The sequence below is a fragment of the Anolis sagrei genome, chromosome 9 (genome assembly GCF_037176765.1).
Source record: "Anolis sagrei isolate rAnoSag1 chromosome 9, rAnoSag1.mat, whole genome shotgun sequence".
Lineage (NCBI taxonomy): Eukaryota > Metazoa > Chordata > Lepidosauria > Squamata > Dactyloidae > Anolis > Anolis sagrei.
In genome coordinates this window covers 22,470,702-22,483,097 of record NC_090029.1, presented here as the reverse complement: position 1 = coordinate 22,483,097, position 12,396 = coordinate 22,470,702, and the positions used below count along the sequence as shown (strand labels likewise).

Sequence of the window (12,396 nt, the reverse complement as noted above, 5' to 3'; positions counted from 1 at the left end):
CTCCCAAATGACAAAATAATTCCTAACAGCCTCAGGCCCTTCCCTTTCCCTCCTCATCTGCTTAAACGGCTGAGGGGGAAAAGGAAGGGGCCTGAGGCTGTTCGGAATTATGGGAGTTGAAGTCCAAAACAATTGGAGGGCCAAAGTTTGCCCATGCCTGGGCTAGCTAAAAGGACAAAACAAGGCATGACAGCTGTAGAATAATGTTTGGTTGATGCTAATAGGCAGCCATGGTCCATGGAGGCTAGTGTTCAAAAAAAGATGAGCCCGAACTTGTCAGAGACCCACCACTGGTTTCAGTCTCTGCATAAGGAGCCTAAATCTGTCACTGAAAGAAAACACATTCAAGGGTAGCTGGGTTGGCTGTGCAGCAAAATAACAACAAAATCCAGAATCAACAAAAGAGCGATACCTTTATTGGCCAACCGATATGCACTGAACACATCATGCGAGCTTCCAGAAATCCCAGCCAGTTTCCCAGCTGTTAGGATTTCTGGGAGCTGAAGGCCAAAACATCTGGGGACCCATAGGTTGAGAACCACTGGTCTGGAGGGAAGCCAGTGTGGACCATCTGGAAGCTAAGGGCAAAGGGAAAGGCCATAAAAGGCAAGCCTATCAATCTTTACCTCCCTTTTGTTTCTAGCTGGCACCAACAGGCAGTGTCTCTCTCACAAAGTCCATGGACATCATCCAGAATCCTGTGGAGATCTGTGACCGAGTCTTTGAGTTGATTGAGAGCCTCACCTCCCAGATCCAGAAGCGGATGGAGGACCCCAAGTTTGCTGGTAGGGAAAGAAGACTAGAGCCAGAAGGGGAATGTCTAGGACAGTGTTTTTCAATTTGGGGGTCGGGACCCCTCAGGGGGTCACCAGAGACCATAAAAAAACACAGTATTTTCTCTTGGCCATGGGAGTTCTTTGTGGGAATTTGGCCCAATTCTATTGTTGATGGAGTTCAGAATGCTCTGATTGTAGACGAACTTTAAATCCCAGCAACTACAATTCCCAAGTGTCAAGGTCTATTTTCCTCAAATTCCACCAGTATTCACATTTGAGCATCTTGAGTATGGTCCAGATCCATCATTGTTTGAGTCCACAGTGCTCTCTGGATGTAGGTGAACTACAACTCCCAACCTCAAGGTCAATGCCCACCAAACCCTTCCAGTATTTTCACTTGGTCATGGGAGTTCTGCGTGCCAAGTGTGGTTCAATTCCTTCATTGGTGGGGTTCAGAATGCTCTTTGTTTGTTGGTGAACTATAAATCCCAGCAACTACAACTATCAAATGATTAAATAAATCCCCCCTGAACCCCACAAGTATTCAAATGTGGACGTATTGGGTATATTGGGTATTAGGAAGATTGAGAAAGACTGGTCTGGGAAACAGGGAAGGGAGTGTGGGTCTTACTTTGGCTTCTGCTGCTGTGGCCACAGACCTGCAGCTTTACCACAGCGAGACGTTGGAGCTGATGCTTCAGCGCTGGAAGAAGCTGGAGCAGGACTTCCGCCTGAAGAACCGGCGATATGACATCAGCAAGATCCCCGACATCTATGACTGCGTTAAGTATGATGTGCAGCACAACACGGTCCTGCCGCTGCAGGGCACCGCGGAGCTTCTCCGCCTCTCCAAGGCCCTGGCTGATGTTATCATCCCACAGGTACGGACCCCAGGTCCCTCTCCTCTCTCACTCAGCAGTGCTTTGGGGCAGACAGACAAGACACCTGGCCTCCCCTCCGCTTATCTCCTGCTGCAGGAGTACGGCATCAGCGAGCAGGAGAAGCTGGAGATTGGCATCGGCTTCTGCCTGCCGCTCATCCGGAAGATCCAGCTGGACCTCCAAAGGACCCACGAGGACGAATCTGTCAACAAGCTGCACCCGCTGTAAGAGGGCTGGTCGGTGGGGCCTGTCAGGGAGGGGTGGCCTGGCATCATGATGCGTCCTCCTCCTCCTCCTCTGTGTCCATCAGGATCACTCCTTTTGCCCTGGGCCTGGTTCTGTCAAACATCTTTATTAATGGCTTAGATGAAGGGTTCGAAGGCGTGATCATCAAGTTTGCAGACAGGACCAAATGGGGAGAGAGAGCCAATACCCCAGAAGACAGGAGCAGAATTCAAAACAATCTTCACAGATTAGAGAAATAATTGGCCAAAACGAACCAAATGAAGTTCAACTGGGACAAATGCAAGATACTCCACTTAGGCAGAAAAAAATGAAATGCAAATATACAGAATGGGAGATGTTTGGTTTGAGTGAAAAAGATCTTGGAATCCTTGTGGGAAGGAAGATGAACATGAGTCAACAATGTGACGAGGAAGCTAAAACAGCCAATGGGATTTTGGCCTGCATCAATAGGAGTCTATTGTCTAGATCAGGGGTCCTCAAACTATGGCCCGGGGGCTGGATACGGCCCTCCAAGGTAATTTATCTTGGCCTCGCTCAGGGTCAACCTAAGTCTGAAACAACTTGAAAGTGTACAACAACAACAACAACAGCAATCCTAAAGCAGGCCCACACTTCCCATTGAAATACTAATGTTTATATTTGTTAAAATTGTTCTTCATTTTAATTATTGCATTGTTTTAAAGTGTTTTTTTGCACTACAAATAAGATATGTATGAGGCGCGGCTGAAAGAACTGGGCATGTTTAGCTTGCAGAAGAGAAGGCTGGGAGGAGACATGACGAGGGCCATGAACATTAGGAAGAACTTCCTGAGAGCTGTTCAGCAGTGGGACTCTCTGCCCCAGGGTGTGGTGGAGGCTCCTTCTTTGGAGACTTTGAAACAAAGGCTGGATGGCCAACTGTCAGGGATGCTTTGAATGTGATTTTCTTGCTTCTTGGCAAAAAGAGGCTGGACTGGATGGCTCACAAGGTCTTTTGCAAATCAATGATTCTATGACTCTTGGCCAGCCCCTGCTCTAATGCCAGTTCATTGCTCCTGAATTAAATTTCCCAGCACCCTGGAAGGAGAGCAGTTCCTGATCTACTGGCCTGATGATTGCCCCTTCACCCCCCCCCCCCCAGCTCCACTAGAAGTGGGCTTGGCAGTGGCCCAACTTTGACCCACTGTTTGCAGGTATTCGCGGGGGGTCCTGTCTCCTGGGCGCCACGTCCGGACGCGTCTGTACTTCACCAGCGAGAGCCACGTCCACTCCCTGCTCAGCATCTTCCGCTACGGGGGCCTCCTGGACGTAAGGAAGGGGGCTGTAGGGGGGCATCCTCCCCTTGGGCCAGAGCCATTTGGGGATTCCTAGGGACTGCTGCCTTGGGGAAATGGGCAGCGGATGGAGAAAGCTATGTTCCTGGGGATCCTGCCCAGGTGCTTCTTCCACCCTTTTGCTGATATCTCCCCTTTCCTGCTCAGGAGTCCAAAGACCCACAGTGGAAGAGGGCCATGGATTACCTCAGTGCCATTTCGGAGCTGAACTACATGACCCAGATTGTGGTGATGCTCTATGAGGACAACAATAAGGTGAGGGAGGGAGGAGGGGGTGTGCGTGGGGGGCGTGGAGGTCAATCTTTTTCGCCTTTGAGCTGCTGGAGCCTTTGCTGCCCCCCTCTCTTTGCAGGACCCTTCCTCTGAGGAGAGGTTCCATGTGGAGCTGCATTTCAGCCCCGGGGTCAAAGGCTGTGAGGGGGATGGCAGCGCCCCGGCTGGGTCCGGCTTCCGTCCTGCGTCGGCAGAGGCAAGTCCCTAGTCTGTGCCCCCCCCTCCTCCTCCTCACACTGTTCCCATGCCCTCCTCTGGGGCTGGTACCGAGGCCCCTTTTTGGAACCCATTATCTGTGGGGAGGGAGCCACGAGGCAGGGCCTTGGGCTTGGCCTGGTTACTTCCCTTCTGAGGTGGGCTCAAGGGAGGCAAGGCTCAGCAAGGCCAGTCCTGGACACTTGCAACACCGTTTTTGGATTTGTGAACTACAGTAGAGTCTTGCTTATCCAACATAAACGGGCCAGCATAACATTGGATAAGTGAAAATGTTGGATAATAAGGAGGGATATAGGAAAAGCCTATTAAACGTCAAATGCTCAGAGCCAGATTGAAGAGGGAGGGGGCCAGGGGACAGTTCCATCTTGTCTCCTGCATATGTCATCAGTTGGGGACCCCTCCTTCCAGCACCAACTGCTGCTCTGGGCCAGAGTGAAGAGAGAGGGGGGCAGAAGACAGTTCCACCTTGTCTCCTGTGCTATGCTAATAATATAATACCATATCATATCATATAATATACAGTAATATAATATATTGTATATACATATACTATTTATAATATTATAATGTAATGCAATATAATACTAGTAATAATATGATATAATTATATATTTATATTACATGTAGTATTACTAATAATATTACAACATAATGGTATAGCACTATGTAGTAATTTTTAATACTGATATTGTACTATGCCAATAATAGAATATATATATTGTGTGTGTATATATATATATATATATATAACTTATAAGCTGAGTCCCCTTCGGGGTGAGAAGAGTGGCATATAAATGTCGCAAATACATAAATAAATAATGTTATGATTACATTATGATTTTACAAATTAAGCACCAAAAACATCATGTTTTACAGCAACTCAAGAGAAAAAGCAGTTCAATACATGGTAACGTTATGTAGTAATTACTGGATTTACAAATTTAGAACCAAAACAGACATGGGTTCTTTCTTTCTCTAACCCTGGACTGTGTTGGATAAGCGAAGGTTGGATAAGTGAGACTCTACTGTAATTGTCATTCGCTGAAGAAGAGCATCGGCCTCACTGTACTCCTCCAAAGGCCCTTTTGATTCCAACACATTATTGGTAGTTGCTAGAGCCATGAAAGTGCCACTGAGCCTATTCTGATTGCGCTCCCTCGGCCATCCCATGCTTGTCCTGCCCTCACGGCCTGCTCTCTTGCAGAAGGAGGCCAAGAGGCCAGATCTCGGGGGCAGCCGGGAGGATGTGGCCAAGGGCGCTGACGATGAGACGGACCGTGTGCACCACCTGGCCTCCGCGGGCCCAGAGTCCGGAGCCTTCCTCCTGCGAAGGTCTCCTCTGATCCGGAACCGCAAGACCGGCTCCATGGAGGTGCTGCTGGGCAGGATGTTTGTGGGGGTGGGGGGCTCTCCACCTGCTTCCTTCACTTCCCAGACCCCCAGTTTGTCTGCCACGACTGGGCTGTGGCTGGGCAAAGCTTGACCCACAGTGCTTGCCTCGCAGGTGCTGTCAGAGTCCTCCTCCAAAGCTGCTGGCTACCGCCTCTTCTCCTACTCCAGGCATTCCTCCGAAGTCAAGCAGAGCGGATTGGGTAGGGCCCTCCTTCTCCCGGCCTTTCGGTTGGACTGTCTGTCTTGGGGGGATTGGTTGGGAAAGCCATTGGGCACCTCATGCTCTTTCCTTCCTTAAAGCCCAGTTGTGGTCCAGGGAACTAGGGAGACCCTTTCCAAGACTTCCCCCCTTTCTCTGGCCTTGGTCCTGACTGTTCTCTGAGAGCCCCTTGGACTCTGTCGGCTTCTGTTGTGCCTGTGCTTTGCCCGCGAGTGGCGGTGTGTGCGTGCGCGGCGCATGGTGCTAATGGCTGTGGGGCTTTGCAGGGTCGCAGTGCTCGGGCCTCTTCAGCACCACGGTCCTGGGGGGCTCCTCCAGCGCCCCCAACCTGCAGGACTACGCCCGCAGCCACGGCAAGAAGTTCGGCCCTGGCTTCCTCTGCAGAGACGGTAGGTGGGGGGTTGGGGGGGGGAGGCGAGGCGGGGTCTGCTCTGACAAAGTGCTTTGAGGGAGAGATGAGGGGGTTCCCATCCCGCATAGATCTTTTTCCAAAGACAGTCTAGAGGCCTGAAGTATTTGTGGAGGGAATCCTTGGCATTCCTAGTCTGCCAGTTGCTATGGAACATTATCCTAAATGTAGGACAGTAAGAGAAGAATGGCAGCATGGGGGGGGGGGGGGGTCTCGGGGGGAGGGGGAGGGAGAGTGAGTGGGTATTGGTGCTCCCGGTGCCTTTTTTGCAAATGTTACGGGCCCCAAAGTGCAGAAACAGCAGGTCTTGACAGCCTTTCCGCCCTGTTCCCACGGCCTTGTGTGCCTTCCCCGTCTTCCAATATTATTTCATATTTAAGAGAGTAGTATGTGGGCATCATGGAAGCAGGCAGGAAGAGGAAGGGGGTGCATCATTCTTCTGGGACTGGTTTCTTCTCTGGGGCGTCTGTCCAGGACCCAGCTCCACCTCCCCCCCTTACTTGAAAACTTGGGTGTGCTTTCAGTGCCAGAAATGGGGGTAATGGGGGGCAATGGGGGTAGGGGTCAGGTAGGACCCCTCTGAAGCAGGCCCCTCTTCTTGTCTCCCCAGAGCTCTTGTCTATGCCAGCTGTAAAGCGGTTTTCTGTGTCATTTGCAAAGCATCCAACTAATGGTACGTTTGCTTCTTAATTTGAGTCCTCGCCCCCTTCCCCTCCTTCCCATCCCTTGCTGTGTCTCCATCCCTCCCTGCCATGGATTCCTGCCTGTGCCTCCTTCATCTACCAGGGATCTCCTCCCCATTTTTTGTGTTTATGCCCTTTTCTCCTGTGTGGGACCCAAAAGCAGCTAACCTGTGTTTTACCATCATTGCCAACTGGCACAAATGCCTCCCTGCTGGCTGCTTGCTCGCTCTGTAACCGATTAGTGCTTGTCCTTCTTGCCTGCAGCATAATCGCTGGCTGACTTGGTTCCAACGAGACAAAAGTATGAAGGGGGTGTGAATGTATGTGTGTGTGGGGGTGTGTGTGTGTGTCGTGATTCTGGAGCATGAGAAGAATTCGGACATCTCTCCGGCTGGAGCAGAACAGGGTGCCTCTGGGCACAGTTGTCATCCAAATATGCACTTGCACTAACAGGGCCATGGTACCTGCCTTTGAAGAGATGCCCACAAGAAGATAGGGCATGTGCAAAGGGACAGGGGCACAAACGGTGCACAGAAATGGGGAACCTTGGGGTCCTTATGCTTGGAGCCTGAAGGGACTACCAAGCTGTTTGGCGGGTGCTTCTGCATGGCTTCTGTGGAGTGGGAGGGGCGTGGGGACCACTTGGAACTTCCTGGCAAAGAGACCCGTTGGGAGGGATGTTGAGTGTGTGGGCTTAATAACAAAAGACCCTCCTCATAAATGTAAAGCAGAGTAACTTGTCAGCAGTAGCATGACCCAGCACCAGTAGTCCAAAGTGATAAAAAGAACAAAAACACACAGACCAGTGTTATCTCTTCCATAGGAGGCTTTTCTTTGTAGTATAATAATACGGTTGCACTATTTACAAAAATAATGTCTCCATAACACAAACTAATACATAGTAGTTTTACTCACAGCAGCTTTCACATTAGAGCTTTCTCATGCGAGGCTTCTCTCACACAGAGGTTTACCTCGCACTCCTCAGGACGACGATAGCTTTGGCCCAGTGACTCTAACAGGCTTTGGCCTACTCACTCTCCTCAGGAAGACACTAACTTTGACCCACTGACTCTGACAGGCTTCGGCCTACTCACTCTCCTCAGGAAGACACTAACTTTGACCCACTGACTCTGACAGGCTTCGGCCTACTCACTCTCCTCAGTAAGACACTAACTTTGACCCACTGACTCTGACAGGCTTCAGCCTACTCACTCTCCTCAGGAAGACACTAACTTTGACCCACTGACTTAACAGGCTTCGGACTACTCATTCCTCAGGAAGACACTAACTTTGACCCACTGACTCTGACAGGCTTTGGCCTACTCACTCTCCTTAGTAAGACACTAACTTTGACCCACTGACTCTGAAAGGCTTCGGCCTACTCACTCTCCTCAGGAAGACACTAACTTTGACCCACTGACTCTGAAAGGCTTCGGCCTACTCACTCTCCTCAGGAAGACACTAACTTTGACCCACTGACTCTGAAAGGCTTCGGCCTACTCACTCTCCTCAGGAAGACACTAACTTTGACTCACTGACTCTGACAGGCTTCGGCCTACTCACTCTCCTCAGGAAGACACTAACTTTGACTCACTGACTCTGACAGGCTTCGGCCTACTCACTCTCCTCAGGATGACACTAACTTTGACCCACTGACTCTGACAGGCTTCGGCCTACTCACTCTCCTCAGGAAGACACTAACTTTGACCCACTGACTCTGAAAGGCTTCGGCCTACTCACTCTCCTCAGGAAGACACTAAATTTGACTCACTGACTCTGACCGGCTTCAGCCTACTCACTCTCCTCCGGAAGACACTATTTTTTAAAAAAAATATTTTTATTAAGCATTTTACACAACAACACAAGGAAAGAGGGAGAACAATAATAAAGAAGATAGGAAAGTAGGAAACCCAGTTGCCCCCCCCCCAAAGAAAGGCCAAAAAAGATAAAAAAGACCATAAAAGAGGAAAAAAAAGAGAGAGAAAAACAAAGTCCAAAAAAAGCAAAAACACACACCATTCTAAAAGACATTAACTTTGACCCACTGACTCTGAAAGGCTTCGGCCTACTCACTCTCCTCAGGAAGACACTAAATTTGACTCACTGACTGACAGGCTTCGGCCTACTCACTCTCCTCAGGAAGACACTAACGTTGACCCACTGACTCTGACAGGCTTCGGCCTACTCACTCTCCTCAGGAAGACACTAACTTTGACCCACTGACTCTGACAGGCTTCGGCCTACTCACTCTCCTCAGGAAGACACTAACTTTGACACACTGACTCTGACAGGCTTCGGCCTACTCACTCTCCTCAGGAAGACACTAACTTTGACCGACTGACTCTGACAGGCTTCGGCCTACTCACTCTCCTCAGGAAGACACTAACTTTGACACACTGACTGACAGGCTTCGGCCTACTCACTCTCCTCAGGAAGACACTAACTTTGACACACTGACTCTGACAGGCTTCGGCCTACTCACTCTCCTCAGGAAGACACTAACTTTGACACACTGAATGACAGGCTTCGGCCTACTCACTCTCCTCAGGAAGACACTAACTTTGACCACACACTCTGACAGGCTTCGGCCTACCCACTCTCCTCAGGAAGACACTAACTTTGACCCACTGGCTCTGACAGGCTTCGACCTACTCACTCTCCTCAGGAAGACACTAAATTTGACTCACTGACTGACAGGCTTCGGCCTACTCACTCTCCTCAGGAAGACACTAACGTTGACCCACTGACTCTGACAGGCTTCGGCCTACTCACTCTCCTCAGGAAGACACTAACTTTGACCCACTGACTCTGACAGGCTTCGGCCTACTCACTCTCCTCAGGAAGACACTAACTTTGACACACTGACTGACAGGCTTCGGCCTACTCACTCTCCTCAGGAAGACACTAACTTTGACCCACTGACTCTGACAGGCTTCGGCCTACTCACTCTCCTCAGGAAGACACTAACTTTGACACACTGACTGACAGGCTTCGGCCTACTCACTCTCCTCAGGAAGACACTAACTTTGACACACTGAATGACAGGCTTCGGCCTACTCACTCTCCTCAGGAAGACACTAACTTTGACCACACACTCTGACAGGCTTCGGCCTACCCACTCTCCTCAGGAAGACACTAACTTTGACCCACTGGCTCCGACAGGCTTCGGCCTACCCACTCTCCTCAGGAAGACACTAACTTTGACCCACTGGCTCTGACAGGCTTCGACCTACTCACTCTCCTCAGGAAAACACTAACTTTGACCCACTGACTCTTAACAGGCTTTGGCCTACACACTCTCCTAAGGAAGACACTAACTTTGATCCACTGACTCTGACAGGCTTCGGCCTACACACTCTCCTCAGAAAGACACTAACTTTGACCCATTGATTCTAACAGACTTCAGTCTACTCACTCTCCTCAGTAAGACACTAACTTTGACCCACTGACTCTGACAGGCTACGGCCTACTCACTCTCCTCAGTAAGACACTAACTTTGAACCACTGACTCTTTAACAGGCTTTGGCCTACTAAATCTTTCAGTGCTTGACTCACCCTTTTGTAATCAATAATACCCAGTTGTTTTTTAATATTTCTGACAAGGGACTCATTGGGGAGGGGGCTGCTCTTTCCTGGCAGGCTTCGAGGGCTGCTCCCTGGTGCCCAGCATCTACCCGCTGGAGACCCTGCACAACTCGCTCTCCCTGCGCCAGGTGAACAACTTCCTCACCGCTCTCCTCCGGAGCTGCAGCACCGGACAACAGCAAGGAGCCCCTGCAGGTACAAAGGCGTGTGTGTGTGCAGGATGTGGGAGTGAGGGCAGCAATGCTCTCTCCCCGGTGCAGATGCCACCCCCCAAAAGCCAATAAAGAATCTTTCCCCTCGTTTCCTGCAGCTCACTTTGACCCGCTGGCAAAGAAGCAGGTGCCCGACGGTGGAGGCAACAGCGGAGGTGGAGGTGATGGTGGTGACTCCCTGCAGCAGAACGTCCTACCCTCTCTGCCCCTGCGGATGCCCCCCTCCGAGAAGCCTCCCTGGTGTGAGTGGCATGCAAAGTGTGTGTTTTTAGGGCAGGGAAGGATTGGCAGTGAAGCTGTGCCCGGAAGGGGAAGGAGGCCTCGCTCTGGTTGAAGGGGCTGAAGCAAACCCAGCTGGGGGCCTTTGGCTTCTGCCCTGTTGCCACTTGGCCCACACTGTGAAAATAGGAAAATATATATCCATAATGGACACTGACCATAAGAGCAGTATTGGTCAATATAATCTTAAGTAAAGATTATTGACATTAATTCTAGTCGTGTCCGACTGGGGGATGGTGCTGATCATTTCTAAGCCGGAGCTGGCGTTGTCCGTAGACCCTTCCAAGGTCATGTGGCCAGCATAATTGTATGGAGCACAATTACTTTCCCGCAGAAGCTGTACCTATTGATCTACTCACATTTGCATGTTTTCAAACTGCTAGGTTGGCAGAAGCTGGGGCTAACAGTGGGAGCTCACCCCGCTCCCCAGATGTGAACTTTCAATTTTTCAGTCAGCAAGTTCAGCAGCTCAGCAGTTTAACTTGCTGCGCCACCCGGGGGGGGGGGGGGCAGATACAATCTTATGCTCATATAATATGGACTGTTAGAAGTAACTATACAAGTCATTTCTGTTGTGCAGTTTATTTATTTATTTATTTCACAGTTTTCTATACCGAGCTTCTCAACCTCATTGAGGGACTCAGCCCGGTTTCCAGCCATAAAAAACATACACTCATTAAAATATCATATATCACAATTACAAAAACAACTTTAAAAACACTATATATAAAACTACAGTGGTCAGTCGTCCTATTAAGATGGATCTACATCAACTTCCATCCAGGGTCCTATGGTGTTGTCTCATTATCCTTTGTTTGCCATCCCCTGACCCTCCTTTCTTTCCCTATGCAGCCAGTAGCGGCCCTTCCAGCGCAGTCTCCAGCGCCGGCCCCTCCTCACCCACCTCCCTGGAGAGTGGCGGTCCTCGTGGTGGCGGGGGCTGCTTCGGCTTCCCAGAGAAGGCTCTCCTCAATGGTGCCCCGGCGCCCACGGAACGACCCTGCAATCAGGAAGAGCCAGTCCTGCCACCGCCGGTCAGCAAGGCTGAGACGGAGGAAGGGCTGGGAGCACCGCCTGGGGCTGAGCCCTGCGACGGAGAGGGCCCCCCTCCTACTTCTTCCCCGCCAGAGCAGAGGGACCTTGGGGCAAGTGAAGAGGAGGGTGACCTGAAGCCGAACCAGGGGCAGGAGGCAGATTTGTGGGTCGATGGCACCAGGGCAGAGTCGGAAGAGCAGGGAGGCTCTGCGGGGGAGACTGAGCACAGCCCTCTCCTGACCCCCATCAGGGATGGTCCTTAGGATGCCACGGTCGATAGGGCAGTGGAATGGCCAAGATGGCAGCCTCCGCCCTGCCAGCCTCGTCCCAGGCTTTGCCCCACCCCAGGCTCCCCACAAGGGCTTCCAGCCAGACGTCACAAAGTGTGGGGAGAGGTGGCCCCAGAGATCTCAGGTGGCATCTGCTGTTGCTGCTTCTGGCCCTTGATTTCCAAAGTGACCCCCATCACCACCACCACCACTCCTCTTCTCGGAAGGGGCCCTGAAGTGACACTCCGAGTGACAGGCATGGGGTGGGCTCCCCCCAAAGGGCATGGGATATGGGAGGGGGCTTTCTGGCTGGGAGGCAGAGGGCTCTGCTAACAAGGGCCTGCTTTGAAGAGCCAGGCTTTCTCCGAAACGGGGAAGACACGCGTGATGCCAAATGGTGTACAGTACAGAGCAAATATTTAATATATTGTTGATGTTCTCAGAGAGACGGGGGGAGCAGGGGCTCCTCCGTCGTTCGGGACAGGGATGCGCCTGGAGATGCCTCTGTCTGTCCGTCCGTATGTGTCTGTCCTTCCTTATGAATTGTGGAATCCCTTTACCTCTTCTGCAGTAAAATGCTGAGACTCTACAGGGCTGCTGTGCCATT

At 51.0% G+C, this 12,396-nt stretch overlaps 1 protein-coding gene across 3 annotated transcripts in view; it reads left to right on the top strand.

Annotated features, from left to right (window-relative positions):
* The window catches only part of PPIP5K1 (diphosphoinositol pentakisphosphate kinase 1), a 31,302-nt gene extending 18,924 nt beyond the window's left edge, over positions 1-12,378 (top strand). The window contains exons 17-29 of one of the 3 annotated variants that reach the window (XM_060755483.2): positions 644-785; positions 1,434-1,657; positions 1,754-1,881; positions 3,076-3,190; positions 3,364-3,471; positions 3,569-3,685; positions 4,910-5,077; positions 5,210-5,297; positions 5,584-5,706; positions 6,337-6,399; positions 10,049-10,189; positions 10,305-10,448; positions 11,338-12,378. In XM_060755483.2, the coding sequence (XP_060611466.2) occupies positions 644-785; positions 1,434-1,657; positions 1,754-1,881; positions 3,076-3,190; positions 3,364-3,471; positions 3,569-3,685; positions 4,910-5,077; positions 5,210-5,297; positions 5,584-5,706; positions 6,337-6,399; positions 10,049-10,189; positions 10,305-10,448; positions 11,338-11,783 (2,007 nt within the window). In that variant the 3' untranslated portion in view covers positions 11,784-12,378. The remainder of the gene's footprint in view (positions 1-643; positions 786-1,433; positions 1,658-1,753; positions 1,882-3,075; positions 3,191-3,363; positions 3,472-3,568; positions 3,686-4,909; positions 5,078-5,209; positions 5,298-5,583; positions 5,707-6,336; positions 6,400-10,048; positions 10,190-10,304; positions 10,449-11,337) is intronic. The other 2 variants (XM_067471360.1, XM_060755484.2) reach the window with 2 other exon arrangements.
* The last annotated feature ends 18 nt before the right edge of the window (positions 12,379-12,396 follow it).